Source organism: Anser brachyrhynchus (assembly GCF_964034855.1).
Source record: "Anser brachyrhynchus genome assembly, chromosome: 1".
NCBI classification, from domain to species: domain Eukaryota; kingdom Metazoa; phylum Chordata; class Aves; order Anseriformes; family Anatidae; genus Anser; species Anser brachyrhynchus.
The window spans coordinates 15,799,454-15,816,490 of NC_137694.1; the positions used below are offsets into that span (position 1 = coordinate 15,799,454).

The 17,037-nt window shown below is 46.2% G+C and overlaps 1 protein-coding gene across 2 annotated transcripts in view; it reads right to left on the reverse strand.

The window, feature by feature from the left end:
* Positions 1 to 1,158: 1,158 nt before the first annotated feature.
* LRRK2 (leucine rich repeat kinase 2) overlaps positions 1,159 to 17,037 on the reverse strand; it is an 80,483-nt gene continuing 64,604 nt past the window's right edge. For both annotated transcript variants that reach the window (XM_080561439.1, XM_080561438.1), the window contains 2 exons: positions 14,240 to 14,314; positions 1,159 to 12,348 (listed from right to left, as the gene is read on the reverse strand). In XM_080561439.1, the coding sequence (XP_080417565.1) occupies positions 12,227 to 12,348; positions 14,240 to 14,314 (197 nt within the window). In that variant the 3' untranslated portion in view covers positions 1,159 to 12,226. The remainder of the gene's footprint in view (positions 12,349 to 14,239; positions 14,315 to 17,037) is intronic.

Sequence of the window (17,037 nt, forward strand, 5' to 3'; positions counted from 1 at the left end):
CGTGACAGCTGGCTGCTAATGGGAGAGAATTTGGGGTTGACTTCCAGGTCTGAGGCACTGCATTGCAGACTGAGTGCAGGATCGGCTGAACTTCGCTGTTTGGGGCCAGTTGCCTTCTCCCTGCAGAGGGTTTGGTCGTTACAGCTGGTGCTACTTAGCCTTGCACCACACATTTTAATTACCTTAGCCAGGATGTGCAAGGGGGTTCCAGAGAAAACAGTTCCTTGAAATGTTTTTTTTTTGTCATGTTTACCTATGTTGTAGGCAAAAAGTGAGTGGAGTATGGAAAGAAATGAAAGGATTGGGCTTCCCAAGGGAAATCAAATCCTGATGGTGATTAATATGATCGTTTTCTGGGTCAGGAACAAGATCAAAATCATGTATTTCTATCTTTGTCTCTAACATGATACTGGAGAAGGGAGCACATGAAGAAATTTAACCTTTGTAAGGCGTATTCATTAGCATGTCTTACAGACTACTGTGGCAGCCCTGTTCCTCTCAGCTGTGTTTCTGGGCAAAAGCTCTGTCCTGCTTTCAGCAGGAATGGTTTGGGTTTTGCCCGGCTGCTGCCTTTCTCTCCTGGGAAACGGTGCCTTAATTCCCAAGAGAAAGTGGGGAAGGAACGTGAGCAGGTATTTCTCGAGTAACCCTGTTGGTTTTAGGGCTCATTTGATTGTGAGCTGAAATAGGGAGTAAATTCATGTAATTGTAGTAATAACGGCTGCATGCTGGCCGATGTGCTGCGTTCCCTGCATCGGGGGAGCGCGACACGAGCGGGCTGTGCTGGGGTGCGTGCAGGCAGGCGGTGTGACGGGGAAGCCACGGAGGTTCCTGCGACAGCCTCCTGCTGCGTCTTGTGGCTACAGCTGGAGAGCCGGGGGTCGCTCCGTCCTCACCACCTTCTGTGGCGTGCAGTGCCTGTTGCAGGACAGGCGGTGAAATGCGAGTAGAGTGGGCGTAAGAATGGAGAAGGAAACTTCCCTTCCTTGGGCTCCTTCCGTTCTTTGTCTCTGGCTTTCCTAGCAGATGTTTTGGGACTCTTGCTGGCATGGAACTGAGGAGGATGAATTCACGCTCAGGAGTAGAGATGAATCGAGATGAATTCATGCTCAGTAGTGGAAGAGGGATTGCGTTAACCTAAGTAGGAGATTTTCTTAAAAAAAAAAAAAACAAAAAAAAAACACTCCCCTTGAAATTCTCATACTAGAAATGTCGGAGTAATTTCAACTTAAAATTCAACTCTTCCCATCTCAAAAAGCACCCACCTGGCTTCCTGCAGTGTCTCTGCAGCCACTGGCTCTGCCCTGGGTGCCTCCTGTTCTCGGGAGGTGGCTCACGGAGATCCTCCCTCTGAGCTCTTCAAGGACCGATGTGACGAGCTGAGCTCTGAGCAGTCAGCACCGTTGCTTAGGAACTGTCAGGGGCAGACAGACATTTGGGATAAATTCGGCCGTGATTAACCGTACGGACAGAAGCGAGGTCAGGGAGTCAGCCTGTGCCTTGTCGTTCGGCCGTTCAGTTCTGTGTGAGAGGATGTGGCTCCAGGGGTGCCCTGGTTAATAAATATATTGCCCACACTACTTAAAGCAGGAGGAGTGTGTTCACATTGATCACATCTCTGATAATGATGTTAAAATTAATAAACCAAGTTGGTTAATTAAACCATGCTAATAAACACGTGGTTAATGTAAGACATGTCTGGTGTTTTGGACTTGGTGGTAGTCTCTTGTTTAGAGAAAATGCCCTTGCCTGCGTACACAGCTGTCGAGTTGCTAACGCTTCTCAAAGCCCTACGGGACTCTGCCTGCTGCTTCCCGTGCCCTAGCAAAGGCTTGGTGCTGCAGGTCAGCGTACTGAGATGCTTCATCTTTCTCCTCTGCCGTGGCTCAGTGTCCTTTCCCAAGCATCTCCAGTTCCTCCTGGCACAGGAGCAAGGCAGCATCACCTTCTCCTGTCTTTCTAGATGAGTCTTCTGTGAGTCCGAGGTGCTTTGGTGAGCAGAGGTTTCCCTTTTCTGCCCTTACAAGACAATTTTGCTGAGGGAGCAAGCTTTCAGCCCTGTCATAGAGCAACTTCTTCACTACTCAGTTTTACCCATTTTAACTGTGGGGGGCAGCGGCACGGCTTTCTGAGTCCAGTGGCAGAGGTCTTGTGCATCCCTACAGCATGTGCAGGCCTGCTCTTCCCTTCAGGATGCGGAGACACGGGCCCTTCTGGAGGTGCCTCCCCCTTTCTCGCTGCTGCCTTTCTGCTACTGGCAATGAAACGATGCCGGCTTCCTGCTTTGCTCAGTTCTTGAGCCTGCTGCAATTATTTTATACCAAGCAGCTGGTGCAGAAGTTGTTTGTTGCTGGCGAAGAAGTTCTCCGGTGTAATGGTGAGAAATTGGAGGTGGCCAGAAGAAACTGTAAGCAATTCACTCCCACTGAGATCGTTGGCTCTCTACCTGGGAGAGGTATGGCTTAAAGTTTTGCCTCCTTGCAGCTCTCTCTGTGTTTTAATTCCACCTTACAGTCCCCATACACAAAGTAACCTCCTCCTCCTCCCTGCAGTAGCCCTTCTCTGATCCTTCTCTGATCCTTGATTGTGGATTCTGATCACTGTAAATGGGCAAGACCCCGACTTGGCAGTCTCACGTATTGTCGGGTGCATCAAGAGCTGCGGAGGCTTCTCTCCATCTTCTGTGCGCGCGCTCAATGAATAGGAGTTATGCTTTGTGTAAGGATGCCGCATGCAGCCTATTGCTGTCCGATAGCTGCAGCTGGACCTTGGGGCTGCACGAGCATTTGTTGAGTTGTTGCTGTGCACAAGCTTTGTGACTATTTCCTCTCCCCAGCAATCTCCTGCAAGAACTGACAAGGGTGCAAGGAGTGCCAGAGCATCTTCTGGGCCAGTCGCAGTCACTACTCCCGTAGCGATGCTCCTGGTGGTTCATTTCTGTGCAGGGATCTGGAAGCGAGCGTCACCTCTTGTCCTGCACCTCGCTCCAGGTGTCCTCTGGTGTCACCTGGGTGGTGCCGAGGCTGCCCCGAGTTCTGCAGCGCTGCCGGAGCTGAAGGTGTGTGGCAGGACTTTCAGCCCGTTCCCAGGACTTCCACCAGAATTCCTGCTCCTGTGTTAGCCCCCAAGGGAGGTGGTTTCAATTTCTGTAATTCTCAGTGGCGCTGTGCTAGAATTGTTGGTGTCGCTCCAGGTAAACAGAGAGCTCGCAGTGTCAGCCTCTAAAAGCGCTTATTGCGCAGTGACAAGATAGCTCCGCTCCTGGTCCTGTCCTTAGTTTGCCCGGTGGATGTTGGTGTGGAAGTCTGATGGAAAATTGCCAAACTTACATGAAAATAGGAAGGAAGAGGTGAAGTGCTGCGCTGACAGCAGCGGGGGGCCCTCACCGGCAGGGATGGACACAGCCATGCCGAGTTCAGGGGGTGATGCTGGCTGACCCCAAGTGCGTGGTGTTTTTGTTCTGCCCTCCCAAGGTCTCGATCAAAGCCCTGCTAAGGACAAAAAGGAAGCGCTGCTGTGTCAGGACTTCAGCTGAGGCCTGATTACCTGCTCTGGGTGCTTTAACTGTAAAAATCCCGCCCTGGCTGCCCAGTGCAGGGGCACCTTGGGTGCTGATGCTGGCTGGTGCAGGGGCTGGGGAGGAGATCGACCTGGGCACAAAGGGAGGGCATCCTGAGTGTCCTTGAGGTGGCAAACAGATTAGAGCAGTGGCGTGGGGTGTGCTCCCTTCTGCTGCTGTGCGGCTCAAGGCACAGCTGCTCTCTTACGCGTGCTGTCTGCAGCTGCTTCGGTCTGCTTCCCAGAGGCCCCAGAACTGAACTGCTGGTTCATAATTCATTAAAGCACAAACTGATGTTGGGCGGCAGCATCACAGCCTGCCTTCTGTGGGGGAGGGCTGAAGGCCAACGAAAGCCTTCTGGCTTCCACATAAAAAGATTCTAGCAAAATCTGGTTTTGTGACTTTTTTTTTTTTGACATGTAGAGGGAGAGATGCTCAAAGTGTGAGGTCCAGTCATTTGAGGTGTGAAACAGAGATAAGTTTGGCTTGAGCTGGGGAGGAACCCGGTGTTGGGGGCAAGAGGCAATTGCAAACGGGTGCCTGGCAGGCTCTGGGTGAGCAGAGGCCCTGCAGGCAGCCGTGTTCAGGTCTCCACTGTCCCAGGAAGAAGCTGTTGTTTCAGCTTCGCTGTGCCAACACCGGAGGTGTTGTGGGCTGTAGTCTCCAGCCAGGAGCCTCACCATGGACAAGGCAAGTTGGGCAAGACTGTGCAGATTGCCTGTCTGTGCCCTCATCTCCAGGCTTGGATTTGTGGAGGCCAGAGGCTTTCTGAGCTGCTCCAGGAAGGACCATCCCTGCTCATCTCCAGGACCAAGGCCACCAGCATCCTGTAAGCAGGTGTCTCCCCCCGTACCCTGATACCCTGTCGGCATCTGCCTTTTCCAAGACTTTTCTCAGTGCCAGTGCCACCGAGAAGTGACATGGCTTGCAAAACCACCCACCTTGGGCATCCCTCATTTTTTTTTTTTTGTTCCAGCTTCAGCTATGGGGACTTGAGGCTTTTCCAGCAGGACTCAGTGCTCTGCGCAGTCGTGATGCTGGACCAGAGAGTTGCACTTCTTAGCCCCTGCAGAGCTCAGGTGTTTGTGTCCCCTCCTGGATTTAGCTGTAATACCTGGGAATTGATTTTTTTTATTATTATTATTATTTGTAAGGAAAACGAAAGCATGAATGTGTTGTGAGGTTTTCTGTGTTTTGCAGAACGCTCAGCTCATACAATTATTATGGGGGGGAAGGGGGGGGGAAGAGGTGAATTTTGATGCATGGAAAATATTTGAGAATTGCTAATTACCAAAGCTTAATTATCTGGCTAGCAGTTAGTTATTAAGAGCAGGTGTGACCAACTGTGGTGGTTGGGCCTGGCTGCCTCCGCCCAGCTGGGGATGCTATTGCTCTGCAGCCTCAGCCAGGGGGCAGGGGCTCTGCAGAAGGGTTTTCCTTTTAGGTTCAGAAATCCAGCTTTCAAAGTCAGACCTCTTCAAAGTGCTATCAAACTCATTGAACCTTGTGCAATGCAATTTAACAGCTTCCTTTGAGATACACCAGCTGCCTAAACCCGACAGTGTTAGAGTAACGCAGAAAGAGCTGCGGCTGCAGCAGTCCGTGGCCGTCGGGCAGGAGGGAACATCTCCCCTTACCTGGCCAGCAGCACCACGAGCAGCTGGATCCCTGAAGGAAGACCAAATGCCCTTCTTCCCAGAGAGGTCTGGCTGGGACAAGGTGGAGAAGGGTCAGCCCTGCTCTAAGCATCAAGGTAGAGGGCTTAAAAATGGCAATGTTCGCATGGCTTTATGCAAGCGCTCGGCAGGAAATGCTTTCAGCAATATAACAGAGCTAGTGTGTGTAATTAGCCTCCCCAGATGTTTGTGTAAGGGCTTGTCCATGCCTGGCAGGATTTAGGGGTGTTTTCTGGCTTTGGACCCCACTTTTGCTGCTGTCCCGGCCCCGAGGAGAGGCCTGGGGCAGGTGCCCAGCAGCTGGGGACATGATGGGCTCATTTCACAAGATGGCCGCCGCCTCACTCTGCTGCCGTGATGAGTGCCCTCTGCAGCCCAGATCCCTGTCAGCCCCCCAGGGAGGAACGTGCAGGGATATATCCCCGTCCCCACGCCAACAGCACCATCTTGGGATGTAGGCACCGGTGGGGGATGATGACAGGAGCTGCTATTTTTTTGCTTCCCTGTGCCCCCAGCCCATTGCACAGGGGGAGGTGGCTGGGTTGATGTCCAACATCTTCTGAGGAAAAATCAGGTGTTTTTTCTGATCTTCCATCCTTGTTTTGGGCTGCTGCAGCCTGTTGAGCTGCTGTGTGTCAGCAGGCAGTAATTGGGACGGGCAGAAGAGCTGAGGAGGCCGAGGCGCTGGGGTCGGCCATGGGGACAGGACCACCATCTGTCTTCCAGGAACTTCACCACACGAAGCCGCCCCAACCCTCTGCTGAGCCAGCTGCACGCTACCTCTGCAGTTATTACGTATTTACTGTGACTTTTGAAGGTGACAGCGTGAAACCAACTGTTTTCTAAGCCTCTTGGCCTTAGCTCCTTTGCTGGAGCCTGGGAGCGCTGCTCAGCCCTGCTGGGGAGCGGTGAGGGCGAGCAGATGCCTTCAAGGTGACTGCAGAGATGTCAAGGCAATGAAAAGCAGCAGGACCAAGCACTAATGTACCAAAGTTCATTTATTTGCAGCTCAGTTGTTCTCTACCATGATCCTGTGTGGGCAGAGCTTGGCAGGAGCTGTCAAAATGTAGGGCAGGAGAAGAGGGGGCGATGCCGGAGGTCTGGGTCACTGCGCTCCTGGCACTGTTGGGGACCCAGCACCTTTGGGTGAGGCCAGAGCCTGTCCTTCGAGTCCGTGATGTGATGTCCTGCTGCAGGAGGGCAGGTGGCAGCTGTCGCACGCTGCAGCCAGGGCAGTCAAGCTGGGGCTGCGTGCCCTCAGCTGGGCATCTTTCTTCTCTTCGTCATTGTCTTCTCTTTTCTTCTCCTGTTGTGTGCTTCCAGACTGCAAAATTGTTTCTGTGCTGCTCCTCCAGCTGTTAGCAGGGTCAAATCCCACCACAGCAAAAAGCTCTGTGCATCTCCCATGCGTATGTCCATGGCATCTGATAGCGGCACCATGAGGTGGCATGGGACAAGCACAGCAAAAGGCAGATAAACAAAAGGTGCAGAAAAAGGCAAAACAATGGAATTGCCACAAAAGATCTTTCATTTCTTTCCCCTTTTCTATCCATTTTGACTTTTCAGGTCACTAACACTAATGGGCTGTGTTGGAAGTGAATAGTCACAAACATAAGAGACGTAACATTTATGTATTTAATTAAAGTTTCTGCTCTCTAATTACTGACAACCTTTGTAGGGATTGACAGCAGAGTTTAACAAACATGACTGTAATCTGCTGCTGCCTTCTCAGGCAGCAAGAAAATCAAAGCAGTGCAGAGAGAAAGGAAAAAAACAAAAGCCTTAACTTGCTTTTATTATTGGTTTTAGCAGAGCTGTAGTAGGCTAGTCTTAAAAAAAAAAAAAAAAAAAGGTTTTTATAGCTACGTCGGTATATTGTAATGTTTAATAACTTTCAAAAAATATTTCCAGTTTACTGCCTCGGTATAAATAAACTGTAGATACCAGGAACCATAAATTCATCACAGTGTACTCTGCAGGCAAAAAAACCCAACAACCAACCAAACAAAAAAACCAACTCATAATTTGATCATTCTTGTAATTCTGTTATTTAATCGAACAGGAACTAGTTTGTGTTGAAGAGTCTTACCAACATCTGTGCACATATGGGCACTGCTGTCTTCATACAGTAGGTGTACAGCCCATAAATATCGAGAACAAATTCTTGAAGGCTAACACTGGAAATTTTGCTTGCATTTGCTTCTGAATCTTTGCTAAACCAAGTTTCACTTTGCTAATACAACAGCACTCGTTTGTGCTTTTTTCCTAAAAATCCTGGATTTAAAAATACAAATATGCAATAAGTATGACTCTCAGATCTCACCTTGCTGTGTCAATGTACTTAAAAACTAACTAAATTGTTAAAAGGATGCGCGCCCATCTAACTGAACAAAGTGATTTGGTAAAGTCACAAAAGGGCTGCAGTGGACAGCCAATACATGTGAATTTTTTTTTTACACGTGTTGAAATGCCTTGGAGGTTTTATTTAAAAGACAGCAGATAGGTAGTCTTGGGATGAGTTCACAGTATGGCTGCAAAACTAATTCAGACAGAAAAAACAATAACTGCTAATTCTGAGCAGAAAAATTCATCCTCTTAAGACAAGTAATGCAAGTTGTCTTCAGATTTTTAATGACTGACAGGCCAGGAAAAAAAATAACAGGAGGAATTGTTTGTAAAATTCTCTAACTGAAGTCTGATAGAAAGATGTCATCTTTTGCTCATTCACTTCTCCATTTGCTTGGCCAATAAGTTTTTTTTCTTTTCCTTTTCTTACTACTTTCTGATGCCTCTTGTATCCGAAGAGTGTATCATAACGTCGATTGTTTGTCTCGTTAGCTCTGGGTACATGTATGTGTAATATTCCTGATACCCTGTCTGGACTCTTCTTGTATTTCTCTAGGCGTAACTGCGCCTGCTGCTTCCCTAAAGTGCCTGTATACCAATGCGCGAAGCATGGGAAATAAACAGGATGAGCTCAAGATCTGTGGATGGTTGAGGGGCCATGATCTCATCGTGATCATGGAGACGTGGTGGGACAGCTTGCATGACTGGAAGTGGAGGGCTATGTCCTCTTTAGGAAGGACAGTAGCATCGAGATCCTGGGCACTGGTTCTCACGGGGGACTTTAATTATCCAGACAGCTGTTGGGTAAGCAACTCGGCCAGGCACACGCAGTCCAAACGGTTCCTACAATACATTGAAGATAATTTTCTGACGCAGGTGGTGGAGCTGGGCAACATTCAAACAGCACTTCTTCCAAGCTTGGGATCGGTGCATCCTGAAGAATAGGAAACTGGGGAAGGGGGGCAGGAGACCTGCGTGGATGAGCAAGGAGCTCCTCGACAAGATCAAAAGGAAGAGGAAGGTCTATGAAATGTGGAAAAATGGACCCTCCCCTTGGGAGGAGTATAGGAGTGTTCTCAGGGCCTGCAGGGAGGAAGGCTAAAGCCCACCTGGAGATGAAGCTGGCAAAGGAGATAAAGGGTAATAAGTTTTTTTTTAAAGTATGTAAACGGTAAAAGGAAGACTAGGGCTAATGTGGGTCCCCTGCTGAACAAGGTGGGGGGTGCCCTGGTAACAGGGGATGCCGAGAAGGCGGAGGTACTGAATGCTTTCTTTGCTTTGGTCTTTGCTTCAAAGACTGCCCCCCAGGACTCCTGGACCCTGGAGGGAGGAGAAAGCGTCTGGGAAGTGGAGATCTCCTCTCCGTTTGACGAGGGAGTGGTTTGGGAGTGTCTGAGTGGAATCAATGCACACAAATCCATGGGCCCCGACGGGATGCATCCACATGTGCCAAGGGAGCTGGCGGAGGTGATCGCTGAACCGCTCTATCATCTTTGAAAGGTCTTGGAGAACAGGAGAGGTGCCTGAAGACTGGAGGATAGCCAATGTCACTCTGGTCTTTAAAAAGGGCAAGGAGGAGGATCCAAGAAACTACAGGCCAGTCTCACCTCTGTTCCTGGAAAGGTGTTGGAACAACTTGTTCTGGATGTCATTTCCAAGCAAAAGGAAGCAAAGAAGGTTATGAGGAGTAGTCAGCATGGATTCACCAAGGGGAAGTTGTGCTTGACCAACCTCGTTGCCTTCTATGATGGCATCACCAGCTGGGTGGACGGGGAGAGCAGTGGATGTCATCTACCTTGACTTTAGCATACTGTCTCCCTCGACTCCTGTTAGCAAAGCTGAGAAAGTGTGGGATAGTTGAGTGGACAGTAAGGTGGGTTGAGAACTGATGAGGGAATAGTGTCCACCCTCAGCAAGTACACCGCTGACACGAAGCTGGGAGGAGTGGCTGACACGCCAGAAGGCAGTGCTGCCATTCAGCAAGACCCGGACTGGCTGGAGAGATGGGCAGGAAGAGACCAAATGAGGTTTAACAAGAGCAAGTGTAGCGTCCTGCACCTGGGAAGGAACAACTGCATGTATCAGTACAGCCTGGGGGACGACCTGCTGGAGAGGAGCTCTGGGGAGAAGGACCTGGGAATCCTGGTGGATGACAGGTTGACCATGAGCCAGCAGTGTGCCCTGGTGGCCAAGAAGGCCAATGGGATCCTGGCGTGCATTAAAAGGAGTGTGGCCAGCAGGTCAAGGAAGGCGATCCTCCCCCTCTACTCTGCCCTGGTCAGGCCTCACCTGGAGTACTGTGTCCAGTTCTGGGCTCCCTGGTACGAAAAGGCAGGGATCTCCTGGAAAGAGCCCAGCAGAGGGGCCACAAAGATGATATGGGGCCTGGAGCATCCTACCTATGAGGAAAGGCTGAGAGACCTGGGTCTGTCAGCCTTGAGAAGACAGAGGGGATCTTATTAATGTTTACAAATAACTGAAGTGTGGGAGACAGAGGGATTTGGCCAACCTCTTTTCAGTGGTTTGTGGGGACAGGACAAGGGGCAATGGCCACAAAATGGAGCCCAGGAAGTTCCTCACCAACATGTGAAAGAACTTCTTCACGGTGAGGGTGATGGAGCACTGGGACAGGCTGCCCAGGGAGGTTGTGGAGTCTCCTGCTCTGGAGATATTCAAGGCCCGTCTGGACGCCTGCCTGGGCAGCCTGCTCTAGGGAACCTGCTTTGGCAGGGGGGTTGGACCCGATGATCTCTGGAGGTCCCTTCCAACCCCTACAGTTCTGTGATTCTGTGATCCTGATGTAAGGGATTAAGCTCAACAAAAGCTGCACAGAAAAGCTCCTCCCTGGAAATTCAGCAATGAGAAAGTAAACGATGTTATTAACAAAGCAGGGTTTTAATAAACAGGTATAAGAGTTACATGTCAAAATGATTTATAAATAAACATAATCACATTACATATATTCTGTCTTTTTAAAAAAAGTATTGATTATACAATAATATATATTTTCTGAGTTATAAAATTCCATATAAATAGCAAATTATTCTCAGTATGAAGAATATAAGAATACATTAAATACAAACAAACAAAACAAAACCAGGGTACATCTCTGAAAGGAATCCTGAGTACACACACAACCACAGGCAGAAAATAGAACAAGGGCTGCAGTGGTTGGATACAATAATGCTCTTGTCCCAGTATACAAATTCTCCAGAACTGTAAAATTGGATCCGAGAACCTTCTGGTGGCGCTAACCCTTGTTCAGCTCCTTAGAAATAAACTCAGGAGTGGCTCTGGGTACCGCTTGAGATTTCAGGCGCACCCTATAAGTTCTTTTGGTATCGCAATAAGAAAATGAGCTGTCTTCTGGTGGACAGAAAGAAGGCACCTAGAGCAGGTCAGTGAAGGCTGTAAGCAGCAGCTTGGACTAATAGCCAGGGAACAGTGAGATACATCTCCTGAATGAAGACGTGTGGCAACAAATTCTGGTGGAGTTAGTTACACACAAGAGGTAGCTAATTCTTACACTCCTCAAGGTTTCACTGCTTACTGCCAAAATGATATTAATTAAAACATGAATATGATTTATATCACATAAATTAAAACAAGACTAAATCAAAGCTCAGTTTTTTTTTTGTTTCCCCAGACTGAGATAAGCAAACAAGCACGTCGCACTAAGAACTAGCAGTCAAGATGCAGCAGCGTGCTTCTTTCTTTGTGGTACAAGTTGTAGCAGCATTTAGATCAAGCGTTTTCACTGTCTGTTTTCTCTTGGCATTTATATCTGTACAACAGACATATACGACTGGTAATGTTCAGAGCTATGTGCCTACATCACTTGGAACAAGGCAGACTGCAGTACTGCAAGAGGACGCCAACTTGCAGAAGCTGGTCTGTATCTCTAATGTATTTAAATGCTGAATTCCGAGAAATCTTATTTTATTATTATTAAAATTATTACTAATAATTTTATTTTTTTAGTATGCTTTCTTTTCTGATCCCAATGAAAAATGTCAATTATTCATGGAATTATTCATTATTATTCAGCGATGCCTCACTTCTGCCTGTTGTTTTCACAAGCAGTAATGCAGCCACGCTATGCTCCCTTAAACACTGCTATTTATATAAAATAGCATGTTTTCTTTCACATGCCCAAGGTCATGAGCTCTGACTTACTAAGAAAATATGAATCATCAGAGAAAACTCACACATGCAAACTGCAATAAGCACACAGAGGCTTAGATTCTGCTCCTTATTACAGCATCAACTCAACAGAGATAATGAAGTAAACAAGAGCCGTTTACAGGCTCCTGGCTTGTTACCAGTTTAACAGGGATCAAAAACCGGATGAACAAAGTTATCCTGAAGCTGAGCCATAGTTGCTCAGAACGGGATTTAACAAGTAAACAGACACGTGACAACACTTCAGTTTCTTAAATTCTCAACAATTTTCTGTCCTTTGAAATATTACAGAATAAAAACCTTCTTTCTGCTTGGTATACCATGATTTGGGAAGATCCTGTCCCATGGCACTTTTTTTCCTGGTTTTGGGTTAAAAAGCCCAGCAACAAGAAGCAGTAAATATTGCACAGTAAGCTACGATAGCAGTCTAGAAAAGAGAATAGCACTTGCAGGGTGTTTTTTTTCACTCCAAAGGAAAGCTCTTCATTTTTTCTGCGAGTTCCTGTCTCATTTCTATATGTTTTTTCAGGTTTTGCACTTCATGGGGGAGGTTAATGTCCCACACTGACAAACAGGATTGTAATTCTGAAAAAAAAAAAGAAAATGGCAACAGTGAGAATTATTATTGCGTAATTAGAAGTGGTTTTGCTTATCTGCTCTTTCTTTTAATTACTCATAAATTGCCTCTCTGAGGCACAGTGTTTAGGACCTGGAGGCCAAGTTGTGTGCCACCTTATGTGTGAGGTGATGAAGATACGTGTTACAAGCCATTTCTACTTGCACAATAGTTTGGATTCCAGTTCCTAAACCATTTAAAAGCACTTCAAGAAACATTTCTGGTGCCTGTGGGCTATAGGGTGTTTACCTGAGCTACAGCCAATGCTAGTATTGAGGTGCCTGCATAAAATTTCGTCTTGATTTTCCTGAGCAGATATACCCTAAATGCTTACAAGACTCAAAACCCATTCACTATAACCAGAAATGAAAAGTGATTTCGTAAGGTAGTAAGTGTACTGAAAACAGGTCACTTCTTCGATCTCCGTTCAAGCAAACAACTCTCTGCTCCTGGAGAAACATTACTTTTAACGGAAAATTGAGAACACTTACACGAGCAGGGGCTCACAAACTAAGGCCCTGAAGGTTCCTGAGAGTCTGATTACTCTTTGTGTAATCAATGGCATTCTGAAATACGATTAGAAAGCTAAAAAGGCAATAGGTGCTCTTACGGCAATAAGCAGGGACTATCACAATGTAAAAAACACAGCTGTAAGTCTGATTCTTATTTTAGTCCAGTCAGCTCACCTACACTTGCCACCTTTAACTTTATACTATTACTGCCCCACTATCAAGAAACTCAGAAGCTGGGATCAGAGAAAGGTGAAGAGCATCAATCAGAGCATCAAATGTAACCGTACTAAGAAAAAAAACCCACAAAGATGATTTCATATCTTCCTATTCCAGCACTTCCCCATCCTAACTGTCAGGAAGCTCTTCCTGGTGCCTGAGCTAAATCTCCCTTATTGTAACAGAAACTGCTTAGTTTTTATCCTACCCACAGGGAATATGTTGAAGTGTTTATTCCCGTCCTCTTTATTTACACATTTGAAGCCTATCATCACGTCTTCTCTATGCTTTCTTTATATTAACCACTTTGTCTTCAGTGTTTCCCCATAGGTTGCATTCCACTCCTCTGGGCTGTTCCTAACAGTTCAGATCATTCGGCAGGGTCCCAGATGGAAATGCTCCTCCAGCAGAGGCTTCACCAGAGCTCAGCAGAGCACAGAAATTCACACATCTTAGAGAAGCCACTTTTCTACTAGTGTGAGAAGGTGTTTGCCTCTTCTGCAGGAACATGATGCTGTTGGTTCACGTTCAGCCAGTGATCAATTATAAACCTTTTGTTGCAGCACTGCTGTTTAAGCTGACCATTTCCTCATGTTGGTACAACAGATCACTCCTAATTAAGTAAAAGGTCTTGCATCTGTCCTTACAGAACTGTATCCTATTTCCTTTGGGACCATTTATTCTATTTGTCAAGGTTATTTCAAATGCTAATCCTGTCCTCCATTGTGGCTTCTTTTAGCTGAGTGGTGTCTGCTAATCTGAAAAGCAAATTCACCGTTCCTTCCTCCACATCATTCATGAAAACACTGAGTATTTCTGGCTTAGCATGAACCCCTCTGGAAATCCATTCGATACATTCTCCGATTAGACAAGCACTATTACTCTTTAAATACAGTTTTCCAGCAAATTACATGCCCTTCAAAGAGTAGCTTCATCCGATCCATTTTTGGAAGTTACTGTTAGTTTGTATGGAGCCCAGAAATGCACCAGACTACAAAAACTAGTGACAATATTTTGCTAACACTGTATCAAATGTTGATCACCACCTCTCCAAACATATCTCAGTGGGTAGTCAAGCATAATATTGTCTATTCCACTAATAATAGAAATTAATAAAACACAGTTCAGCTACCTTTGTGAGATTTGTCGTCTTCGGTGTCACTCTTATACCAGTATCCCAAAACCAGCACCACATTCTTCAGACTCCCTTTTTCAAAGAAATAAAATGTCACATTTTAATTTTCATGGGAACTTTGTCATTTAAGGAAGAAAGAGTAGCTTACGTGATGCCATTAACAGGATAAAACCCAGAGTTTTTCTCTTTATTCATAGTCAGTAACCATGAAAAAAAGGACACAGAAACAATACAGTTCACGTCTCCATTTAATGTAGGGGTTTGCCAGAGTTCAAAGCTGTAACCACCGGATCAGCCGGCCAGCCTGTTGAACGAGCCTAAGAACAAAGCACCCTATTATTTACCACATGCAGAGGTAGCAGAGGCATGGAAAACAGATGTCACAGCGAAGGGATAGGTTGCAAATGAAGTCCCAATGCACAGCAGAAGCAGAAAGTGCCAGCAGTCAGTCTGGTTATAAAAAACAAACAAACAAAACAACCAAGTATGATACAAACTAATTAAAAGTGTTCTCAAGTAACAATAGCACGTAGGTAGGGAAGGAGAGTTAGTAGGGATGTAGAAATGGGGATGGGTCGTAATAAGGTAAATACCAAATAACACAAAAAAAAACAGAGTGGGAAGACAAAAGTGGATGGATCACGGAGGGCTGGTGGGAACCCCGTGCACCTTCCCTGATCAGATGTTTCATCACTTTAATTTTTTCTGCAACCAGCTCTAGCCATACTCTGTACCAAACAGACTGGAACTTGAGTACAATGTTTCTTACTCAGACTAGGGTCCTTGCTTTGAAAACTCTAAATTTCCCCTTGCAAAATGAACTATACATATATTTACACGTTAATCATTCTCTACATATGATGTCTTGTCTATTATATGTCAATTGTTAGGTGAGAGAGTTAGAAAAAGACATTATATTCATACACAAACTACTGATAAAATTGATGTCTCAACATCTGGCAATCTCTTTTCCCTAAAATATTTACATTTGATTGACGTTATGTGTTCTAATCTCAAAATGAAACTTTTTAATGCAAAAATATTTCCCTCTATCTTATCTCACAGATGCAGTGTGTTACTACTGAAGACGTGTTCAGCAGCCTCTGGGCCATTTTCAGTAATTCTGTGAATATACCAGTGGAACCAAAGCCTGAATTTAGGAAAAAAACCCACAACCCTTATAAATAATTGCCGGGAGAAAATGATCAAAAGAAGAAGCACACATCAAACCGCATGCATCAGTCTCACTTGCCATTCTTGAGTTCTGTGCAAACACAACTCATCTATATCTCATGAAGCACTAACTTTTCTGTATATAAAATTTAGATTAAAGATGCTGTGTTGACTGGAAACCGAGAATATGAGACTCAAGGCTTCCTAAGTCACATTCTATTATTCTATCCAATATACTTTGCCTACCAATGACAATAATGTGAGGCAGAAATCTTATTTTCAAAGTAACTATCCTTTAAAAAATACTAGAAACAAAACAGTCCCTTTATGGCACTAATATTGCAGCTATCAGGACCCGAAGGACTCAAAGTGCTGTGCTAGGGCATCCGGACTCTACAGCTGGCACTCTACCAGCTGAGGGCTGAACAGACTCCACAAACTTGCTGTCTCAGGCAGAAGCAAATCACGGGAAGATGGAGGGGTTTTTGACTGTCAGCACGGTGAGCTAGCTGTAGTCTACAGACACTTCTGATGCAGTAAATCCTTTCCTGATGAAGGAAAAAGCAGCCCCCAAATTAGGTTTACAATGGTAATGAGAAAAACATCCTCAGGCTGCAATGGTGAAATTTGCTAGCAGGATTACAGTGTATTTCTGACTCCACAAAAGCAGCTTTGGAGTCTTTTTTTTGACAGCAAACACACCTTAAATCACACTGACAAAGTAACAAAAGAACCATTTGAATGACATCCAACAAGGGTAAGTGCCGGGCCCTACACTTGTACCGTAACTACCCCATGCAGCAATATAGGTTTGGGAAAGAGTGGCTGGAAAGCTGCCCGATAAAAAAGGACATGAGGGTGCTGGCTGACAGCTGAACACGAGCCAGCAGTGTGCCCAGGTGGCCAAGAAGGACAGTGGCATCCTGGCTTGTGTCACAGAAAGAGTGTGGCCAGCGGGACTGGGGAAGTGATTGTCTCCTTGGGTGTGGCGCAGGTGAGACCACACCTTGAATATTGTGTTTGGTTTTGGGCGCCTCACTACAAGAAGGATATTGAGTTGCTCTAGCATGTGCAAATAAGACAAAGCAACAAAGCTGGTGAAGGGACTAGAGAATGAGTCTTATAAGGAGTGACCGAGGGAAGTGGGGTTGTTTAGTCTGGAGAAGAGGAGGCTCAGGTGACACCTGATTTCACTCTACAACTTCCCTGGGAGCTTGCAGCAAGGAGGATGTGTGTCTCTTTTCTCAGGTGACAAGTGATAGGATGTAAGGAAATGGTCTGAAGTTGCACCAGGGGAGGTTTAGACTGGGCATTATGAAAAATTTCTTCATGGAGAGGGTGAGCAAACACTGGACTGGGCTTCCCAGGGAAGTGGTGGAGTCCTCATCCCTGGAGGTATTCAAGAGATGTGTGGACACGTCTCTAAGGGACACGGTTTAGGATAGGTCAGGCTGGTGGGTGGACTTGATGATCTTGAAGGTCTTTTCCAACTGAAATGATTCTGTGTTTCTGTGATTCCTGAATAAGGCTGGGAGAAGACGACTAGGAAATTAGCAATTAAGGAAAAATAATTAAAACCTTGTGAGCTCCACAGAGAGAGAAGCCAGAAGCATAAAACACAA